The sequence below is a fragment of the Dama dama genome, chromosome 23 (genome assembly GCF_033118175.1).
Source record: "Dama dama isolate Ldn47 chromosome 23, ASM3311817v1, whole genome shotgun sequence".
Classification (NCBI taxonomy): Eukaryota; Metazoa; Chordata; class Mammalia; order Artiodactyla; family Cervidae; genus Dama; species Dama dama.
The window spans coordinates 72,620,458-72,642,438 of record NC_083703.1 but is presented as its reverse complement, the minus strand read 5'-3'; the positions used below and the strand labels follow the sequence as shown (position 1 = coordinate 72,642,438).

The 21,981-nt window shown below is 50.6% G+C and overlaps 1 protein-coding gene across 3 annotated transcripts in view; it reads right to left on the bottom strand.

Annotated features, from left to right (window-relative positions):
* HNF4A (hepatocyte nuclear factor 4 alpha) overlaps window positions 1-21,981 on the bottom strand; it is a 64,748-nt gene that overhangs the window by 3,232 nt on the left and 39,535 nt on the right. For 2 of the 3 annotated variants that reach the window (XM_061127328.1, XM_061127326.1), the window contains exons 2-9: window positions 21,791-21,965; window positions 20,621-20,715; window positions 14,229-14,335; window positions 13,195-13,350; window positions 9,184-9,271; window positions 8,146-8,301; window positions 5,300-5,536; window positions 979-1,131 (exon numbers count right to left, since the gene is read on the bottom strand). In XM_061127328.1, the coding sequence (XP_060983311.1) occupies window positions 979-1,131; window positions 5,300-5,536; window positions 8,146-8,301; window positions 9,184-9,271; window positions 13,195-13,350; window positions 14,229-14,335; window positions 20,621-20,715; window positions 21,791-21,965 (1,167 nt within the window). The remainder of the gene's footprint in view (window positions 1-978; window positions 1,132-5,299; window positions 5,537-8,145; window positions 8,302-9,183; window positions 9,272-13,194; window positions 13,351-14,228; window positions 14,336-20,620; window positions 20,716-21,790; window positions 21,966-21,981) is intronic. The other variant, XM_061127327.1, reaches the window with a different exon arrangement.

Genomic DNA, 21,981 nt, shown 5'->3' with positions numbered 1-21,981 from the left:
TGACACTTAGTTTCCTCTTCTACAAAATGAGAGAATTAGACTAGATTATCTCTAAGGACTACTACAGCTCAAACCTTCTGAGCCCCAGATCACCAAGTCTAAGTTCCATCAGGTCTGGAAGGCTATAGCTGGGCCAGGTTCTGTGGTTAGAACCTTTGCCCACGTCCCTACAACCCCCATCTCCTCCAACCTTTGATATGGAGACTGGATGCTTCTCCCAAACTGGGGTCCAGGTCTGAGTCTCCCTAAGGACTTTGGGACATGTGACAGGATCAAGCTTTCTTGGACAAAAGGAACAGCAGTAGATGAGACCCAAGGGGCTGGCTAACTGGCTCAAGAAATACTCTCCCTTGATAGTTAGGTAGATGAGTAGCAGAAACTGAAGTCCCCACCCCCATGACAAGTTAGTTCAGAATGTAATTTTGACTATGATCCTCTTGGCCAACTTTATTCAAAGGCCAACTTCCCCAAAGAACAATCTCAGTGAAATGCGATCTCATCTTAGCGGACCCTCTCATCCCAATGATAATCTTCTTCTTTGAAGGACCTTGCCCAATGACAAATTCACTCTTGTGAGATTTCACCTCAGAGGACAGTCTAGCCCAGCGGAAGCCTTCACCCAGTGAAGAGTCCACCCAGTTGTCTAATGGACAGTCTTACCCGACTGGGAAGTCTAACTTCAGTAAACAATTTTACCTGGTAGACAACATCACCTAATGGAAATTTCACTGCAATGGACATCCTCAACCAATCTACCCAGTGGATTGCCTCATCTAAGGACAGCTTCATTCAGGGGAAGCTGTCAATCACCTCACTGAATAAGCAGCCTTAACAAATGGACCATCTTACCCCTCTTTGCCTACTCTGGAGCACAGAGAACTGTTTTACCCCATTTCCCATCTTTTAGACCCAACCTTCTCCAGATTCCCTCGCAGGCCCCAACCTCGCCCCTTCCAGGGGAGAGCCCAAGTTGCCCACCTGCCTGCCCCCTGGGCCGGGGCCACTCACACATCTGTCCATTGCTGAGGTGAGCAGGCATCGTGTTGGCAACAATGACGTTGGTGCCCATGTGTTCCTGCATCAGGTGAGGGTGCAGGGGGTGGTGGGCATGAGGTGTTTCACTGGAGGACCCTGCAGGTAGAAGATGCTCAGTGAGGATGGAGAGTCTGGGATAAAGACCACGGCACCATCTTGAGGCACCATTGTCCGAGAGTATGGCCATCAACCTGCGCATCCAATCTTCACAGCACCTACTGGGCTCCTATTTGTGGGTTAGTAAACTGGGGCTTTCCCAGGTGGCGAAGTGGTAAAGAATCTGCCTGTCAATGCAGGACACACAAGAGATGCAGGTTTGATCCCTGGGTTGGGAAGATCCCCTGGAGTAGGACATGGCAACCCGCTCCAGTATTCTTGCCTGGGAAATCCCATGGACAGAGGAGCCTGGTGGGCTACAGTCTATGGGGTCACAAAGAGTCAGACATGACGGAACATGCCCACATACAAACTGAGGTTTCCATTCCTATTCACAGGCTTCATGAAGGTATTGAGAGGACTCACAAACCAAGAGGACAAAAGTGATTTGAAAGGAACAAGGAGTATATAAGGAAGCTGTGAGATCATTTAGATATTGCAACGAGCAGTGCAACGAGATTGCATGTTAATATAATGGATTCAATCAATGTCTCTCAAAGCTCCTTGGTATGCAGATCCTTAACCTTTTGGTCCCAAGTCACCTTTCAGCCTCATCCCCCACATCTGAAGCCCAACTTGCCTATTTATAGCATCTCCACATCCCCTGGATTGACCTAGCTCTGTGTTTTGCTCCTGTGTTGCTAAAGATGCCTTCTACCCCACTTCCTCCACCCCCACCAATATCCCCAAGTCCAAATTCCAACTCATACGATCCCTCCTTTGGGAAGCCTCTCCTGATTCTCCCTACTTCAGTAGAAAGTAACCTCTCCTTCCTTGGAATTCACATAGTCACTTATCTGTAACCCGTCTTTGGGGAACAATCACTTTTGTCTGTGAACATTACAATTACAGGTGTATCTTTCTTCTCTCTTTGAGATCCTAACAAAGTGTCTGGAACACAGCAACTGCCTCAAAAAAATGTGTCAAGAGAATGACAGTACCATATACATAGCATATGGTCTAGTAATAGGCTATGGCACTAACACAATAATGACGGAATTTTAGGGCTTGAAAGGGGTCTTTAAAATACCCTGTTTCAGGGACTTCCCTGGTGGTCTAGTGGCTAAGACTCTGCCTTGCAATGCAGCGGACTTGGGTTCAATCCCCGGTCAGGGAACTAAGATCCCACTTCGTGTTGTTGTGCTCATTCACGTCCGACTCTTTGCCACGCCATGGACTATAGCCCACCAAGCTCCTCAGGCTCCTCTGTCCATGGGATTCTCCAGACAAGAATACTTGAGTGGGTTGCCATTTCCTTCTCCGGGGATCTTCCTGACTCAGGGATCAAACCTGCATCTCCTGAGGCTCCTGCACTGGCAGGCGGATTCTTTACCACTGAGCCACCTGGGACATGCAAATAAGTCCATTCACCACAAATAGAGAGCCCAAGTGCCGGAACAAAAGATCCCACAAGATGCAACAGAAATCCTGCATTTCCATGGATAATGGAAATACTGCAACTAAGTATGTATGCTGCATACTGCAACTAATGCAGCCAAATAGATAAATAGAGAAAAAATTTTAAAACTATACCTGTTTCAATGATTGCTATCAACATACTATGTGCCAGGTACTGTTTTACAGCGTTTTCCAGGTTGGATATAACTTAACCTTCACAACAGCCTTAAAGGCTGGGAATCATTATTAACCTCATTCTACAGATGAGATGACAAGGCCCAAAGAGATGGATTATTTTACCCAAAGTTTATCTGGCTCCTTCCTGATCCTAGCCTCAGTGACACCTGATTCGCGGTGACCCTGCATCCACAGGGTCAAAGTGAGAAAGAAGTGAGTTATCATGTGACAGTGGTTCTCAGCCAGGGGTGATTTGGGCCCCTCAGGGGACCTTTGACAACATCTGAGTATCTGTCACCACTGAAGGAGTGTTACTGGTGTATCACGGGTAGAGGCCAGTCATGTGGCCAAAGAAGATACAGAAGAGCCCCCTCAGCAAAGAATGATCCAGACCCAAGAATCCACTGAGGTTGAGAAACCTTGCCCTTGGCTATCACCAGTGATCACGTCACTTCACCTCCAAAGTCTCACGTTCAAGCATCTTTATTTAGACCCCGCCTCCTATCATTCCAGCTCACTTCCTTTAGCACCATCACTGCAAAACTTCTTCAGCCCCGTTGAGGCTGTCATTTCACTGGCCCCCACTTTTCACTGTCATCTGTCTTCATCCCTCTTAGTCCAGCCAAGATTCCATGGCACATCATCACAATCACTCCCCTGCAATCAGCCTTAGCTCTCTCCCAGCTCCCTTCTGAGCAAAACATTTTCCAAAGGCAGTCGACTCTTGCTGTCTCCACTTCTCCACTTTCCAACTCAATCACTCTGCAACACCCTCCCCTGGTTTCCTTTCCCACTGACACTGCTCTCAACACAATCGCCAAGAGCCTCCTTCCTCCTCCTGTGAAATTTAACACCATTAAATGCTCTGTCCACACTAAAACACACTCTGCTCTTGGCTTCTGGGACTTGCCTTGGCTTTTCTCTTATCCTCCTGACTAGATCTTCCTCCATCTCCTCTGGCATCTGGTTTCTGGGACACCACTAAGCTGCCTCTCATCCCCAACTTTGGGCTTGTTTGAGCAACAGACTCAAATATCCATCCGCCTCCTGGATAACTCAACATGACTATCTAACATCATTTCAAGCTTCACTAAATTCTACAATGGATCTTCACCCCCACCCCCACCCTCAGCCTCAAATTGTTCCCCCCCCCCCCAAATCTTCCCCATCTCAGTAAATTAGTCCACCACCATTCCTGTTCCTACAAGCAAACATGTAGGTTTCATCCTTGACTCTTTCCCTTCCCCCCATTGCCCCTGTCTGATCAATCAGCAAATTCTGTGAGTTCTTCCTCCAAATAGATGTTCAAGTGCATCTGTGTTGGTCAATTTCCAGTCATGCCTTGGTCCAAGCCTCCCTGTCCTTCCCCTGATTGAACATGGTGACATTTCTCAGGGGTTTCCTGTCTCCATTTTGCCCTCTGATGTTCACTTTCTACCCAACAATTGGGATAGTTTGTTGAAAACATTAGTCTGATTTTCTACTCTTCTTTTAAGAGTCGCAGTGAGAATACAATGCAATCTCTAACCATAACCTCTGAGACTATACTTATGGTTTGGTTTCTGCCCAATCTCTATCTTCATTTCATACAGTTCCTCTCATCTCACAATCTTATCTTTCTCGAACACACAAACTTCTCCTGCTTCAGGGCCTTTTGCACTAGTTACTGGTGCTTGGAGTGTTTCTCCTTTGACTTTTAAATGTTCTCTTTCCTTCCATCAGATCTGTGGCATAAAAGCCACCACTTTAGAGTGGTCTTCCTTGACCAACCTGTCTAAAGAGGCCCCTTTTCAGTTATACTCTATTGTATTACTTGGTAATTTCAAAATTTGTAGCTGCCCTCTTTATTATATACTCAATTATCATCTGTTCCCCCGAGTGTTAATATACACTGGCACGCACACACGCACACGCACACACACACACACACACACACACGCACACACACACACTTATATATACACTCATACACAACCTCCAGGAGAACTGACTCTTGTCCTCTGCTGAACCTCCAGCACTTAGAACGGTGACTGGAACATGGTAACTTCTCAGCACCTGAATTAACAGGCCACTGTCCCCATTTTCCTGATGAGTAAACTGAGACTCCAGTAGATAAAAGGATTTGCCCAAAGCTACAGAGCAAGGAAGTGATGGAGCTGAGTGGTGAGCTCAGGTCTGCATGAGGCTTGTCTCTTAGAGAGGCTACCTCCCCCAGCCCCGCCCACTGGCTCAGATGGTAAATAATCCACCTGCAGTGCAGGAGACCCAGGTTCTATCCTTGGGTTGGGAAGATCACCTGGAGAAGGCAATGGCAACCCACTCCAGTATTCTTGCCTGGAGAATCCCATGGACAGAGTACGTGGGGTCGCAAAAAGTTGGACATGATCGAGCAACTAACACTTTCACTTGTTGACAGAGTGAGGAAGTGATGGAGCTGAGAGGTGAACGCAGCTCTGCATGAGTGCGGCTGGTCTCTTGGAGAAGCGGCCTCCAGCCCCGCCCACCTCTCAGCCCCTCCCGGGTGGACACTAACCTCCCAGCAGCATCTCCTGCAGCAGGTTGTCGATCTTGGCCATGCCGAAGAGCTTGATGAACTGGATCTGCTCGATCATCTGCCAGGTGATGCTCTGAAGGGTGGGCAGCAGCAGCAGCAGCTCGCCGAAGCGGCCACGCGAGTCGTACTGGCGGTCGTTGATGTAGTCCTCCAGGCTCACCTGCACCTGGGAACGCAGCCTCTTGATCTTGCCTGGGTCACTCAGCCCCTTGGCATCTGCAATGGGAGGGATCATGCCAGGGAGGCAGAGGGCCAACCTGGAGCGTCTGGGGAGGTGGGACCCAATGTCCCCTTACTCCGGGAGCTCTGATGGGAGACCTAGACCCGAGGGCACCTAGGGAATCCTAGCAGTGCTGGGGCAAGACTTCAGGAACATTCCCAAGAGGGCACCTTGTAACCTTCTCCTCTTACAGATGGGGAAACCAAGGCACACAAAAAGGAAAGGACTTGGCCCAGACCACAAAACCACTTGTTGGCAGATCCATGATGTGGAATTAGGGCTCCTGATTCCCAGTTAAGGTCCCACTGGCAGTCCAGTGGTTAAGACTCCACTTTCCAATGCAAGGGATGCTGGTTCGATCCCTGGTCAGGGAATTAAGATTCCACATGTCTCACGATTCAGCCAAAAAAAAAAAGCCTCACCATCCAGGCCTCAGCACTGCTTCTCCTGCTGCCTCATCAGGAGGCATCTGATGCCTCATCTCCTGCTGTCTCCCCGCTGGCCTGCTCCCTTGCCTGTGTGGTCTTGGGGTCTCAGCTTAGATCACACTTCCTCTGGGATGCCTTCTCCATTCTACCCTACCAGGTCTGCACTCTGGGTGTTCATGGGGTCCCCAAACTTCTGTGGCTCTTTCGTCACCACTGAGCACACAGGATGGAATGTCTCTTCTGCTAGACTGTGATCTCTATACAGCATACATGCATCTTTTAAACCCACCACCTAGCACCATGCATTGTCAATATTTGTTGAACAGATAACTAGATGAAGGGATAGGTACATGGATGGAAGGGTGAATGAATGAAAAAAAAAAAAAAGCGATGGATAAATTTTAGATTCTTAACCGGGAAAGTAATTGAGGTGGTTATTCAATAGTTAATCTCAACCTTCATGGAAGACATCTATTGTCTCTTTTGTAGATAAAGTAAGCAGCAGAAAGATAACTTCACCCACATTTCCAACACAGGGCTCTCTCTCTCCTGAGCCACACTTGTGCATTCTATCATTCAGTCAATAAACATTTATTGAACACCACCCACATGCCCGGCCCTGACCTAGGTCACCAGCCCCTCCAGGCCAGGCTGCTGACCCTGACTCAGCATCAGTAATCCTGCACATTTGACTGAGCAGTTACTGTCATCCAGCCCCACGCCAAGCACCACAGGGTACACAGCCTGGGCCAGGCTCTGGAGGAAACTGCAACTAGAAATCTTATCCCCTCAAGAAACCAGGAATAGCGTGTGATAGGTAGGAACATGGGCTTGAGAGCTGAAGAGTCTGAAGTTCAAATCCAAGCTCTGCCATTTCCTAGTTCTGTGACCTGGGGCAAGTCTATCAATCTCCCTGTGACTCAATTTTCTTATCTGTAAAATGGAGATAATAGCAATTCCTACCTCACAGATACCATGTTGCAAGTAACGAGTGAAATCAACAAGAGCCTTAGTGAGTGCTTCATACACAGTGCTCATTTCCGCTTCCTCACTATGCTTACTAGACTCAATCTCCATTCAGAGAGGGCTTGGCACTAAGGATGGTGCCTGGCACAAGGTAGGACCTCTCTAACATGGAAGGACAGAAGAAAGCAAGGAAGCTTTGGAGCCTGGGCGTCCATCTTGACATCATGAAATGAAAACAGGTTTTTCACAAAATCACAACAACAAAAATGGTGTATGGGGGCCCAGTGGTGGGGACTTCCTCTTTCAAGGCAGGGGGTGTGGGTTTGATCCCTGGTCTGGGAGTAAGATCCCACACGCCTGGAAGCCAAAATACCAAAACATAGAACAGAAGCAATATTGTAACAAATTCCATAAAGACTTTATAAATGGTCCACATTGAAAAAAATCTTAAGAAAAAAAAGATGTGTGAAAATGGGTGGAAGGTTGGTCGATGGAAGAGGGAGAATGCGAATACATTATCTTTATCCTGCTAATGAAAGGTTAGGAGATACTGCCGACAGTTGATGGAACAAGAAATAAAAGCATAAGTGCAGAACATTATAGAGGCAATCAGTAGAGACACTGAAATAGCAAGAAAAATGTATTAGGACGATGGGAGAGAAAAGATGGAGTGGTGATGGGGAAAAATACAATTCTCAACTATCATAGGAGGAAAAAATACGTTCTAAATTGGATAAATCAAGAAGTAGAAAGGTTAGCATTTTATTTAGAGCTGGAGAGGTGGCAATAAAAAGAAACAGTATAAAGAGTCAGAAATGGTTCCTCCTGGGGAGTAGGCTTTGGACAGGAAAAGTAGAGTGGGGAGGACTATTTTCATTTTAAGTAGGTGCAGATATTATTTTGATAAAAAATTTTTTTGAGGGAAAGAAAAAGAGGATGGTAGGAGGTAAGGAACAGAAAGCAGAGAGGAAGGGAAAGAAGGGTAAGATGGGAAAGAAAAAAACCAAGCCTCTGGAGTCAGTGTGCCCCATCGTCACATCAGTCATTTGAGCCTCGATTTTCCTCATCTGTTAAATGGAGCTGATAAAGATGTCCTCTCCTGATTGTTGTACTGGAGAGATGAGGTGGCAAACTCGGGGTTTGTAACCCAGTGGGAGCAGTTTGACAGAGGGTCTGGGGCATCAGGGGAGGGTGGGAGGAGTGGGCTGTACCTGGGTCAAAGAAGATGATGGCTTTGAGGCAGGCGTACTCGTTATCATCAATCTGCAGCTCTTGAAAGGGCAGCACCAACTCATCGAGGATACGCACGGACACCCGACTCATCTCCGCCAGCTCCGGGCAGTGCCGAGGGACGATGTAGTCATTGCCTGGATGGGTTGGGAAGGAGAGGGGATGGGAAGCACTGGGGAGTACCTCTCTCCTCCAGCTTTTGCTGTTTGCAGTTATAAATGCAGCGGCTGCCCACGGGAGGAGGGGCTGGTGGGGGCTGTCATGCCCATCTTACAGATGAGGAAGCCAAGGCCCAGGTTAAAGGAATGAGTGACTTGCAGGCATTGGACTGGGCCCAGAGCCTGACTTCTTAGGACCCCTTTCACATCACCCAAGCTCCATTCTTCAATGGCGACAACAGACCACAAGACTGATGACATTCAAGGGCTGCTTGGGATGCATAAAAGCACCAAGGGTAAGGGCTCAGGCTCTGCAATTCGACCACCTGGGCTGAATCTTGCTTTTTCGACTGACTAGCCAGATCTATCTGGATAAATTACTTTCTGTGCCTCAGTTTTTCCACCTGTAAAATGGGAATAAATTATAGAGCTTATCTCATTGGGCCGTTGTACTAGAGGAGTTAGTATTTGTAAAGTACTCAGACTAGGACCCATGGTGTGCCCTATATAAGAAGTTAGAGTAATAAACAAACATGTTATGAAAGCATAGGTAACACAGACTGGAGGTTTGTGCCATTCCTGGCTGCCTTTTGCTCCCTCTCCAGAAAGTGCATCTGAATGCACAGGTTATCCCAGGGCTAAGCCTGACTGTGCTGTAACGTGAATGCTGGGGAATTTAATTCCTCGAGTCCACATTTCCTTGCATCGGAATCGGGTATCCAGTTGAGAATACTGAGGACAAGACCATTCTTGATCTGCCTCCCTCACTCTGCACACCACCATGGAAATCTCCCATGCCCGGGTGCGCTCCACGCTGGGCATGCCCCTGCAGAGCCCTGGCTGGGCAGACAGCACCCTCACCTAGAAGCAGAACGTCCTTGAACACCATGGAGCGCTTGGTGGCTCCGAGCAGCAGGTGCTCGCCGGCGTGGGCTCTGAGCAGGGCCACCTGGAAGAGAGAGGGGATGGTGTCCGGTGTCCGTATGCCTGGGAAGGCATCTACACCCCTGGGGAGGCTGCTCCCCGCCAGTGACCCTGAGCAAGTCAGGATTAGTGTTCTGCTTGCCTTTACCTGTCTGAATGATAAGATGGGCATCAGAGAACTGCTGCCTTCCTCTCATAACTGATAAAACTAGAACCATGGAAAAGCTTCGGCTTACCCCTGAACGGGGAAACAACCTGTGCTCAGAGCCGGGACACCACATGCCAACTCTGCCCTTGAACTGCTGCATTCGGGGTAAACTGCTCCTGAACTCTCCCCTCTGGGCCTCTTCTGTGTGCCTGTGTGCCTGGTAAAATTGTAACAACACTCTGTGTGTGTGTGTTAGCAGAGACTTAAAGGCTTTCATCAGACTCTCAAGAGGGTCTACAAACCCAAAAAGTTCTAAAACTTTTAGAGCTTTTTGGGGGGTTCTGAATTCCTACTCATGGATCAGCTATGTAACATGATGAAGTGTGTTTTGTAAAACACAGATTCTTAGGTCTTACTACCCAAGGCACTGACTCTCTTTGTCTGGGGTGGGCCCAAGGGATCTGAAATTAATAAACTCCTCAGTTGATTCTGATGCATGGTTGTGTTCGGGAAATCACTGCTCCAAGAGATCTCTAGAGCATCCACCCACTTGAAGCTAGAAGATTCTAGATTTTGTTGTAAGAATCTGGACATGGATGCTGGTTCCCAAGGCAAAGGGTGTGAGCACTGGTCCTTGGCCAGGGATCCGCTTGACCAACCCCTTCCCTGCAGAGAGGACAGAGAAGACTTGGAAGACTGAAGTCTGAGTCTGGAGTCTGGTAGATGGGAGCCCTGCCAGCCCACAGGAGGGCATCACCTGCCTTTTCAGAACTACCTGCTTCAGTGCTTGCATGAGGACCAAGGATGGGACTGGTCAAATGGTAGTAGGCTGGTAGCCTCAAGGATCTTTTTTTTTTTTTTTTTTTTTTAGCCTCAAGGATCTTATCTGCAAGGTTGGGTTAGGGAGTTCGGAAATTCTTTAGCAGACTAAACTAGGAAGCAAAAATGCTTTTATGCATTAATTCGTTGGACTGCTCATTCTTACAGTCATCAGATGTTAGTGCCTACTAAGTGCCAGACGTCACTTTGCCAATAAAGATCTTTCTGGTCAAAGCTATGGTTTTTCCAGTGGTCATGTATGGATGTGAGAGTTGGACCATAAAGAAGGCTGAGTGCTGAAGAATTGATGCTTTAGAACTGTGGCGCTGAGGAAGACTCTTGAGAGTCCCTTGGACTGCAAGGAGATCCAACCAGTCCATCCCAAAGGAAATCAGTCCTGAATATTCATTGGAAGGACTAACGCTGAAGCTGACGCTTCAATACTGAGGCCACCTGATGAGAAGAACCGACTCATTGGAAAAGACCCTGATGCTGGGAAAGACTGAGGGCAGGACAAGAAGGGGGGACAGAGGATGAGATGGCTGGCTGGCATCACCGACTCGATGGACATGAGTTTGAGCAAGATCCAGGAGTTAGCGAAGGACAAGGAAGGCTGGTGTGCTGTAGTCCACGGGGTCTCACCCCAGACTGGGACCCGACTGAGAGACTGAATCACAACCACAAGTGCCGGACGCTTGTTTGGGGACACAATAGTGAAAAGAATGGAAGGAGGGAGGAGGAGAAAGAAGGAAGGAAGGAGAGAGGAAGGGAGGGAGAAAGAAAGAAGAAATAAATGGATGGAAGGAAGGAGGGGAAGAAGAAAGGAAGATGAGGCTCATGTGATGAAGAGCAATGGGGTAAATCATAAAAGGCCTCGCTAAGGACATGAGGTTGTTCTAAGGCAAGGAGGACACCTGGCACATAGTAGGCATTCAATAAATATTTGTTTGAATGAAAGACGAAGGGACAGGTGAATGGATGAGCCAGTCTATTTAACATCCTCCCAGATTGAGCCCCTGTTGCAGCCATGTCCTTACATGTGAACCCCCAAGGTGATGCCTGGTGACGATGACAGGAAAAGAGGGGGAATGGCAAACAGCCTTGGAGGGCGAGAACTCCCTTTCCATGACCAAGACAAAAGGAGACCAAAGCATGCTGATTATCAAGCACTTCCTACACTTCAGGCACCATGCAGGACTTTCGTCACTTACTGCAATGTCTCTGCGATCGAGAGACAGAAGACCTAGAGTCGAACCCTGTGGCTGTCTTGCTCTGTGACCTTGCACAAATCTCTCTTTCTCTCCAACCCTCCATCCCCTTATCCAATGCTACCCAGCCTTCTAAGTTTCAATGGGTCGATGCCCAAAACAAACCAAGAAGCAAACACACTTGGTTCCTGAGGCAATGTTGACGGACAACATCCCCGAGTTCTCCCATCTGTGCCCCACCCATCACAGGCAAGATAAGCTCCTTATACACTATGAATGGGGAGCTGGGAACCCTCCTGGCCCTGGGTCCAGCCCCCTAAACATGACTGTTCTGGGGGTGGGCAGGTGGTGGGTGGCGACGTTAATGATTATTTTGTGTTACTGGCCACCCATCACTGCTCTCTGAGAATGCTCTGAGCCCCAGCCAGGGAGGTTTGGGTGGGAAATGGAGGTTAACAATTGCTCAGCTTGTGGGGGGAATCTTGTTGTCCTGCTGAGCCCCTGGGAAGGAACAGGAGGGATTAAACATTAATGGAGCCTCTCCAGCAGAGGGGACCGGGGCCAGAACACGAGGAGCAGGGAAGAAGGCCAGGGCAGCCTGGCCAAGATCCCTGCCTTGTCATCCCTCCTGAAGCAGCGAGGAATCCGTGTGAGAAGGCATCCGATCTGACCCCCGTGAGAGGGTGAGGACCAGCCAAGCCAGGGTTTTCACAGTATGTTCCACCACGTGATGCAAATGCATTCCAGAAGCGCCTGGGCACCAGAGGACTTTGAGAAGCCCTGGCTTCCCAAGGTTCAACAGCTGCCTTGCCTGAGGACTTTTCAGAAACTTTAAGAGGCTGACACATGTTGCCAATCTTCTGTGCAGAATTACAAAACAGAGAAGCAAACGTACCAGGAGCCGGTATCTGGAACACTGTCCTTTGGTGCCGCCCAGCTTCCATAGGAGCTGAGTTGATGACCCAGTTCAGCTCCTCTTTCCCAAACAAAGAAAATGTCTGCAGAGGCCTCGGGGGGCGCCCTGATCAAGTGCTCAGGAACTCGATTGTCCTCAGTGCCCCATCCCTCAGCCCCAGCTTTTCCCCCTAAGACATTTTTGGTATTCCAAAGAAGGTAGTTTGGGAAATAACATGCTGAATGAAAATCCATCTTGATGGGATACAAGGAAGAAACTGACATTTAGGGAGGCCAGGACTGTGTAGATGTCCTGTTACACCACTGACGCTTTTTAAATGGTAATGTTCTCCATCCGCCCAACAGTTTTCTGAAGGGGATATTACAATTCATACTTTACAGATGAGAAAACAGAGGCTCGGGGAGAGGAAGTAATTTGTCCAAGATCACACAGAGAATCTTTCTTAGAGCCACAGCTCAAGCCCTGCCCCTGAGCCCCTACCCACATTCTACCTGGGAGAGCTGTCAGATGTAGCGGTGCAGAGGCTATGGGCCTGGACTTTGAAGCCTCCCTGCTTGTTCTAATACCAGCTGTGTTGGATACTAGCTGTGTGACCTTGAGCAAGTTATTTAACCTCTCTATGTCCCCAGTTTCCTCACCTGTGTGATGGTCATAATAGCACTTACCTTCCCTAGGGTTGTCAGAAGGATTAAATGAGCTAACATTTGTAAAGTGATTTAAACAGCTCCATGCACACATGAGCACTATGCGTTTGTGAAATAAATCAAACCAGTCCAAGGCCATATCCGGTGGGGTGGGGAGCAGCAGGACCCACCTACCCAGGGCCCGCACTGCCTGCAGACCGTGTCCACCCTCACCTGGTCATCCAGGGGGAGCTCACAGAAGGCTGGGATATACTTGGCCCACTCGACGAGCACCAGCAGCTGCTCTTTCATGGACTCACACACATCCGCGATGCTGGCGATCTTCTTCGCCCGAATGTCGCCGTTGATTCCGGAGACAGGGGAGGTGATCTAGGGGAGGCGGAGGAAAATGCTGGGGTGGATATCCCCTCCATATACTCTGTCCCCTGCAGAGAGGCCCCACCCCCAGAGAGCTTCCCTGCCTGGGAAAGAGGAGCTGGACTGTGGGCACCTTCTCAGCTCTGAAGGACACTCCGGGGAAACTGGAAAGGGAAAGGGAGGATGCCAAGGAGGCTCTCTGGGCCTTCATCTGCTGCTCGCCCCCTACCTCCTCCTCCACCGGCTCCTTTGAAGCCTAAAAACACCTGTCAGCCCCAGAGGAGCAGCAGGGCAAAAGTCCCCATCCTCATCGGAAGGTGCAGAAACCACTGCCCAGAGAGGCCCTGCAACTCGCCTAAGGTCACACAGCAAGGGGGGCTGGCTGAGCCCCAGTGTGCTACTCTGCCCGCCTGCCCACTCCTCTCTTCTCTCGGGGCGAAGCCCATCTCAGACCCTCGGTGAGAGTGGAGACGGCTTGGCCTGCGCAGTGCCAGGTGCCAGCCGCGGGTTGGTGCTGTGCCTCGTCACTCAGTCACGCTCGACTGGCTGCGACCCCATGGACTGCAGCCCACCAGGCTCCTCTGTCCACGGGAGAGCTCCATGAACTCCCTAGAATACTGGAGTGGGCTGCCATGCTCTCCTCCAGGGGATCTTCCTAACCCAGGGGTGGAACCCAGGCAACTGCAGGCGGATTCTTTACCATCTGAGCCACCAGGGTTTGAGTCTTTGCTACTAAATGGGCTGTGTGACCCTGGACTGTTTCCCTTCACGATGTCCGAGGGCCCTCCCGTCTGCTGCTCTAAGGCCCGGGTGGGGAGGAAAGGGGTGGAGTTGAGATTCCTCTTTGGGATGAGGAGGCCCCAGGTGGGTGGGGGAGGCTCCCCGGGTACCTGCTGGGACAGGACCTCGGCCTGCAGGAGCGCGTTGATGGAGGGCAGGCTGCTGTCCTCGTAGCTGGACCGGCGAGTGCTGATCCGGTCCCGTTCATTCTGGACAGCTGTGAGGAGGCAGAGCGAGTGAGCGGGAGGAGAGGGGTCCCATGGCAGGAGGGGTGGCTGAAGGACGAGGGGAGAGAGGTGAGCCCGGAGGGCTGTCCTGCAGGGCTGTCTAGGAACAAAGGGAACGCACTCGGAGGTGGGAGTTGGGGGCGGGAGGGACAGTGTCCAGGCCGCAGAGCCCAGGTCAGCGGGCGGGGATGGGGCTCAACGGCTCCTAGGCCAGCCTGTGGGGGAACCTTCCCAGCACCACCACTGCTCCTCCTCACACAACAGGGCGGCTTGAGGAGTGATCTACCCGTCATGGGAGGCATGCAAGGCTGTGATGACTTGGCAGAGGGCTTCAGGCGGGTCTTGAATTTTGAGCAGGAGATCTGTCTCGGTGACAGGCTTTCAAGCTGTGTTTTAGAAAAGGGTTCCTTCCTTTCCAGGTGACAGTGGATAAGACAAGCAAAATGAATTGCTCTGGGTGATGGAGATGGCCCAGGGACTCCTGAGTACAGAGGCAGAAGCCTGGACAAGGGGGTCTGGAGGCCCCACCTGCCCTGGGGTCTCAGTCATCAGTAGGAAGCGCACGTGCTCTAGGCTAACCTTCTCAGAGACAGCTCGTGAAAGCTCTGGCTCCCTCCTGCTCCACCATGGGGCTCCCCTCCCAGGAACTCAGAGATCTGGGGCCTCTGTCCACCTGGGCCCCACACCCCCTTGCACCTCCACCTGGGTCAGTCTTGGCCTAAGATGTAGGATGGTCCTTCTGCCGCCCTGACAGGCCCCTGGAGTCTGCCCCTTGGTTGAAGCTGTAAGAAGGGAGGACGAGGCTGCAGGAGACCTGGGTTCCTGGCGGGATTCACCGCTCAGTCTCCATGTGCTGGTGGGGGCCACACCCTCTCTCTGGGCCTCAGTTTCCCCATCTGTAAGCTTCTTTCCCAGACCTGCTCCTCTTGGTCTTTCCCATCTCAGGAACAGGCAGCTTTATTCTTCCTCCCAGCCTGGAGACCTCGCTATATGTCTCTTTCTCTCACCTGCCCACCACCCCACCACCACCACACACACACACTCCAAATGCTGTCAGTAATCCGTGCAAACCCACCGGCAGCTCCCACTCTGGGCTGGGTCCTGAGGGAGTTCAGACCCTCCTCTCGGCCTGCTTTGCTTCCGGTCTTACCCCTGCAGTCTGTGCACCTCTCGGAAGACAAAGGGATCCCCTAAAACCCAACTCAGGTCACATCCCTCCACTGCGGAAACCCAGGACCTCCCCATCATAGCTGGAGTCAGGTCACCCTTCCTCATGGTGGTCCTATCTCCCCCATCTCACTTATACTCTGTCTATCAAACCTGCCTCCCAGCCGTTCCTGGGACTCACTCAGCCACTCTCCAAAGTCTTCGCCACTGCTGTTCCCACTGCCTGGAATTCTCCCTCCACCCATCCCCCATCCCCCACAACTAAGCCTCTCCCACTCTCTTTACTCCTGTCTCCTTGCAAATGTCACCTCTCAGAAACACCCTCTCTGACCACCCTGTCTGATGGGGATATCCCTCCTGCAGGTTCTGCCCCTTTCTCCTGTTTTATTTTTCTTCTTGGTACTTGTTCTCTCTTCACTTTCATCACTCTCTGTCTGTGTAAGAGAAAGAAAGCTCCAGAAAGCCAGAATATCTTCCCTTTCATCCACTGCTGTAGCCCCAGCAACTAGAACCCTGGCGTGCAATGGGTGCTCAATAAATATTCATTGAGTGGCCGAAAGAAGGTGCAGAAGGAGACAAGCTTTGATTCTCGGGTGCAATCTACGCCCCATTTCTCAATGGAATGTTGACATTCCGCTCTTCAACTCCCTCTTGATTTCAAACATCGTTGAAATCAGAGAACGGAAGTCAGCTAGTGTAGGACTTTCCTGGAAGTCCAGTTGCGAAGACTGCAGTTCCAGTGCAGGGGGGCGTAAGTTTGATCCCTGGTCAGGGAACTAAAGATCCCACAAGCCACATGGAATGGCAAAAAAAAATTTAAAAAAGCCGGATAGTGTAAAGGGAACCCAGAGTTAGTGGAGTGTAACAGAGGTCCCAAGGTAAGAAAACTCCTCTTCCCAGACCCACCACCCTGGACAGGGGGCCAGCTCCCAGCAGCGCTCCCCTGTCCAGGTCCCACCCCACCTGCGACACCCCGCCCGCGACTGCCAGCCCGCACCCACCAGGGCGCCAAGTGGCGGCGGGCCTAAGAAAAGGGCTGCTGTCAGCAGCCGGGGATTGGGCTCCTCAAGGTTAGGCCGGCGTTATCAGTGCCCGGCGCGAGCTCAGTCACGGAATGATGTTTTCCAAATGTTTGCTCAGTATTAGCAGGGTCGGGGACCTAAATGTAACTTCTATTGAATATTAACCGGCCCTGGGCAGAGGCAGAGAGGATGAGCTTGTCTTCCGAGAGAACCCCTGAGTGGGGGTGAGGGGAGGGGGGGCTGGGCTGGGGATCCCAGGAAGGGCCCATCTGTGGGCCCCTGGCCTACCGCCAGCTTGTACCACCTGCATCCCTGACCCTACTTCCTGGGCTGAATTTCCAATGTCGAGAGTCAGACATTTGTCCTGGGTCTGACAGCTCAGGCTCAGGTAGGTGTAGGTTTATAGGAAAGAATTTGGGACCTGCTGTTGGGCCCGCTGACCCCCAGATTTCTTCCCAGAGTCTCCGTTCTTTAACCCACTTGACCACCATGGAATATCCTCTGGCCAAACTCACAAGACTTTGAGATTCAGAGCCCTTCTCTGGGGTTGAGAGGAAGTTTCAGGAGACTTGACCAAATCCAGGTGCCTCCCAAGGCCATCAGTCCTAGTTCTCATCCAGGGAATTTGGTGTCTGCTCAGCTCTAGGGAGCCCGAGTTCTAGTCCTGACTTCCTCTGCCCTTGACCCAATCATATCACCTCTCTGGTCTCAACTTCCCCATCTGTAAAATGGAGAGATTTGATGACCTCCTATACACCCGACTGGTCTATGAATGCTACATTTACAATCCATGCTTTCTTGTCCTCAGAGACAACTTTGGAGTTCTAATTCCCAGATTCTCCTAGGGCCATCAAGGAAGGGAAATAAAAACTTGTCCCAACTCTCCCAATCCCTGGGGCTTCCATTGAGAATCTCTCTTGGCTCTGAGAACCTTCCACCAAGCCAAGGAGGGGTATTGGGACTATAAAACTTAGGTAGAGCTAGTGAAACCAGTCAATCCTAAAGGAAATCAACTCTGAATATTGATTGGAAGGACTGATACTGAAGCTCCAATACTTTGGCCACCTGATGTGAAGAGCTGACTAATTGGAAGAGACCCTGATGCTGGGAAAGACTGAGGGCAGGAGGAGAAGGGGATGTCAGAGGATGAGATGGTTGGACGGCATCACCGACTCAATGGACATGAGTTTGAGCAAACTTCAGGAGACAGTGAAGGACAAGGAAGCCTAGCGTGTTGCAATCCATGGGGTTGCAAAGAGTTGGACATGACTTGTTAAGTTCATTTGTTAAATGAACAATAAAAACAAGAGCTAGTCATGCCCTTACTTCCCAGAACTTGACCACAATGGCAATGGAACCCTTTGCTACCCTGGCCTGCTCTCAAAGCAACTGAGCCCACTGCATATGTCATGATCTTCTGGTTAACCCAAGCATGCAAATAACCACCAGCCTTTCCTACAGCCCACACGCACTTGCCATTAGCTGATTCTCCTCTCCTCCTGGCATAATGCCACCTTCTCCAAGATAAGAAGCAACTAGCTATTTTCAAGGCTAAGCCAAGGTAGAATGGCTGGGGACCCTCACTGCCCTGGGCCTGCCGTCTCTGCGGCAGTCCAGTGGGAGGACCAGGGAACAAACACACATGTCCTGGTGGGCAGTGTGTACTTGCACAGGTAGATCAGTGGGCATATAGCAAGACAGAGCTGGAAGGGTTCATTATCCACCCCAGTGATTTTATAGATGTGAACACTGAAGCCCAGATGGGGCAGAAACTCCACTGAAGTAACACACACGAAAGTGACTCTGAATGTTTAATAGGAGACACCTATAAAAAACAGTGAGATGCAGGGACAGGCTACCTGCAGCCTAGGAAGGTAGCCGTCTGCTCAGGTGAGCTGGCAACCTTTCTCCCTCCCACCTGTCACAAGGCTTGGAATTTTAACACAAGAGATTCATTCTCTCAAACATAAAATCTTAGGCTGTTGAGCTGATGGAATCACTGGCTGGTAGAACCCTAAACTGTTTGACTCTTAGACTGTGGCTCTCAGTTGTTTCCTTGCCTCTAGCTATTCATGTGTGTACCCAGTTGCTTGTTGTGTCCGACTTTGTGACCCCATGGACTATAAGCTCGCCAGGCTCCTCTGTCCATGGGATTCTCCAAGCTAGAATACCGGAATAGGTTGCCATGCCTTCCTCCAAGGGATCTTCCCAACCCAGGGATTGAACCTGGGTCTCCTGCATCTTCTGCACTGCAGGCAGACACTTTACCGCTGAGCCACCAGGAAAGGCCCTAGCTGTTCACACATGCCTCATATTCCCATTCATGACATCTCTTTTATTTATTTATTTTCTTTTTTGGAGGCCATGGCCTGTTGAATGCGGGATAGTAGTTGCCCGATGAGGGATTGAACCCTCGCGTCCTGCAGTGGAAGCACAGAGTCTTAACCACTAGACAGCCAGGAAAGTCCCTCATTCATAACATTTCTCATTCGACAAAGTTGTGCTCAAGTTCAAGGTGAGAGTGGTCAATCCCATTGAAAACTGGGTGGGGGAGAGCTGGGGGGCCTCTGCCCTTTGAAAAAGATTCTCCTTGCTCTTGAGAACCACTGAGGTCCAGATGAGAGAATCGTGGTGTTGTGAGCATCATGGTGTGTTCCTGAGGGTAATAGCCCAGGTTTTGCAGCAGGGGTCATAAACTCTCAGGGCCCTATAGGGATGAGACCCAGAGGATATTTCCCAGGAGGTGGGCAGAGAAACAGGGGCTCAGAGGCAGAGTCAGGGAGGGGAGACTGCCAAAGCCAAGTTTCCCCCCTTCCCAGTTGGCCGGGGGAAGGCTGGGTCCCAGGATCTTGATGGGGGTGGGGTGGAGCAGGTATGTGTTTGTACAGAACTAGACCAAGGGTTTTGGCTAGTGTGCACCGCAGCTGCGGGCTGGAAGTGAAGGTCTGGGAGCCAGTCTCAGGGCTGGGAAAGGTGTGTTCAGCAGAGAAGGAGACAGATTTAAAAATGGACTCAAGTTACTCAGAGAAGCAGTTAAAAGATGTTTGTTTCCTGAGCTTGGGCTAGAAAACTTTCAAACATTCCTAGAATGTGGTGGGCATAGCAGGCACCATCGAGGTATCATCCAAACCACATTGAGCTCAAGACCAAAGCTTGGGGTTCAAACTTCGGAGCTTGATTCGACCAAATGGGGGGGCCTTGGGCAAGTTGTTGACCCATTCTGGGCATCAGTTCCCCTGTCTATGAAAAGTGGGGGTGATAATAGCACCCCGCAGGGCTGTCATGATAATGAAAAGAACTATCAATTGTGGAAAAGCCCAGCCAGGTGGAAAAGCCCAGCTACTGGTGTCAGGAGGCAGGAGACACTCTAATAAATGTTGTGCCCCAGCACTCCCAGCCTCCTCCACCTAGAACAAGTCTGATGCCTTGTTCCATTTCTCTAGAGCCTGAGGATGCTGGGTCATATGATACCCAAGAATGAAGACTAAGGAACTGGGGCACTTGACCCTGGAACAGGAAGATGGGGGATAGAGCCCCGCCCTGTCCCCGTTCACATTTGCTGGGTCTAGTCGTGGGGCCATGGAAGTTCGTCATGCCATTCTCTAAGTTTTTCCTGATGCTTGAAATAGTATATTAAGCAAAAACACCCAGGGACTTCCAGGTGGTCCAGTGGTTAAGACTTTGTGTCTCCACTGCAAGGGGTGCAGGTTCAATCCCTGGTCAGGGAACTAAGATTCCACATGCCAAGGAATGCGGCCAAAAAATGAAAAAATAAAATCACATTAAAAAAAAACAAAAAGAAAAAACACCCAACCTGGCTGCCTTGTGGTGGTGAAGGCAGGCAGGGGAGGTGGTGCTGGGAACCTGAGTAGCTGAAAGTAGGAGCTTATCTCTTGGAATCTTTCTCAAGACCAAGCCCAGTCCCTCCCTATGGTCAGATCTTCAGGCCCTCCCTCCTCTCAGCCATTAGCCAGTCACCTGGGGCCTGTCACTGAGTCATAAAGTTGTGGCCACAGTTGTAAATGGCTGTCAGGAGCTTGTAGGTGCGGGTGGGGCAGGGGGTGGCAGGAGGGGGCCGAGGCTCACCTTCCTTCTTCATGCCAGCCCGGAAGCACTTCTTGAGCCTGCAGTAGCGGCACTGGTTCCTCTTGTCTTTGTCCACCACACACTGCCGGCTAAACCTGGGGAGGGCTTGGGGTGGTTGGAGGAAGAAAGGACAGCCCTCCTTCTCCCAGGGCTCAACTAGGATCCTGGCCATCTGGTTGACCTCCAGGCTCCTTGCTCAAACCTTTCATCCCAGGAGTCCTCCAGCTAACCAACCAGGAGCTGGAAAGGCCCTGTGGACTCTCTGAGAGCCCAACCCTGACCCCCTAAACATGAGGAAACAGGCTCAGAAAGTGGACACGTGGCCTCAGATCACTCAGCTATGAGTAGAAGGCACTGCTATTTCCCATGTATCTTATTAAAAGCCCAGAGCCCAGAGTGGGCTGCTGGCTGTGAATCAGTTTCAGTACTTGGTCCACATAAGCCACTTTCTGGAGAGGGATATGGAGTAGAGGCACGCAAGCGCCACTGTGGTTCTGGGTGGTGCCCTGTCACCCCCGGGCTCTGCCGTTGATTCAAGCTGGGTGACCTTGGGCAAATTCCCAGTCCTCTCCAAGCCACAGCTTCCTCATCTATAAAATGAGATAATAATAGTAACCTCCGCAGAGGGATGTTGACAGGTGAAAATGAGATAATTACCCAAATGGGGCTCAATGCAGTGTCTGTTCATAGTAAGAGCTTGTAACTACAGCTGCTATTATTTTATTATTGTTGTTACCCAGAAGGGGAGATGCTTCTGAAGGACAACTCTCCAAGGCCTTGAGAGAAGTGGAAAGGCCTGGGGCCAACCCCCAATCCGTCCCAGAAAAAAGCACCAAGTTGGGGGATGGGCCTCACCCTCTGCGGTTTAAGAGGAGACTTGATCCTAAGCCTCAGAGGTCCCCATTTGCTAAATGGGAAAAATCACAAAGCTCTTCCAGGAGCAGTTAATATAGGCAAAAACTCAATATGGTGCCTGGCACATAGAAAGTGCTCAATAAAGGGCTGTCTAGAATAGACATTCCCATCTGGATCTGCAAGCGCAAAGAAATCAGAGGCTTGAAGGCCTTGAGGGGCAGATGGCTCCGAGACATACCCAGGGAGAAGACAGACCTGGGGGAACATCAGCCCAAGCGCACCCATTTCCCAGATGGAGAAATCGAGGTTCCTCACCTGCAGGAATACATGTGGTTCTTCCTCACGCTTCTCCGGAAGAAGCCCTTGCAGCCGTCACAGCTCGAGGCACCGTAGTGTTTGCCCGTGGCCCGGTCCCCGCAGATGGCGCACAGGGCGCTGACTCCCAGGCTGTTGGGTGCGTTGAGGTTGGCACCCTCTGATGGGGATGTGTCTGCGCCGGAAAAGCA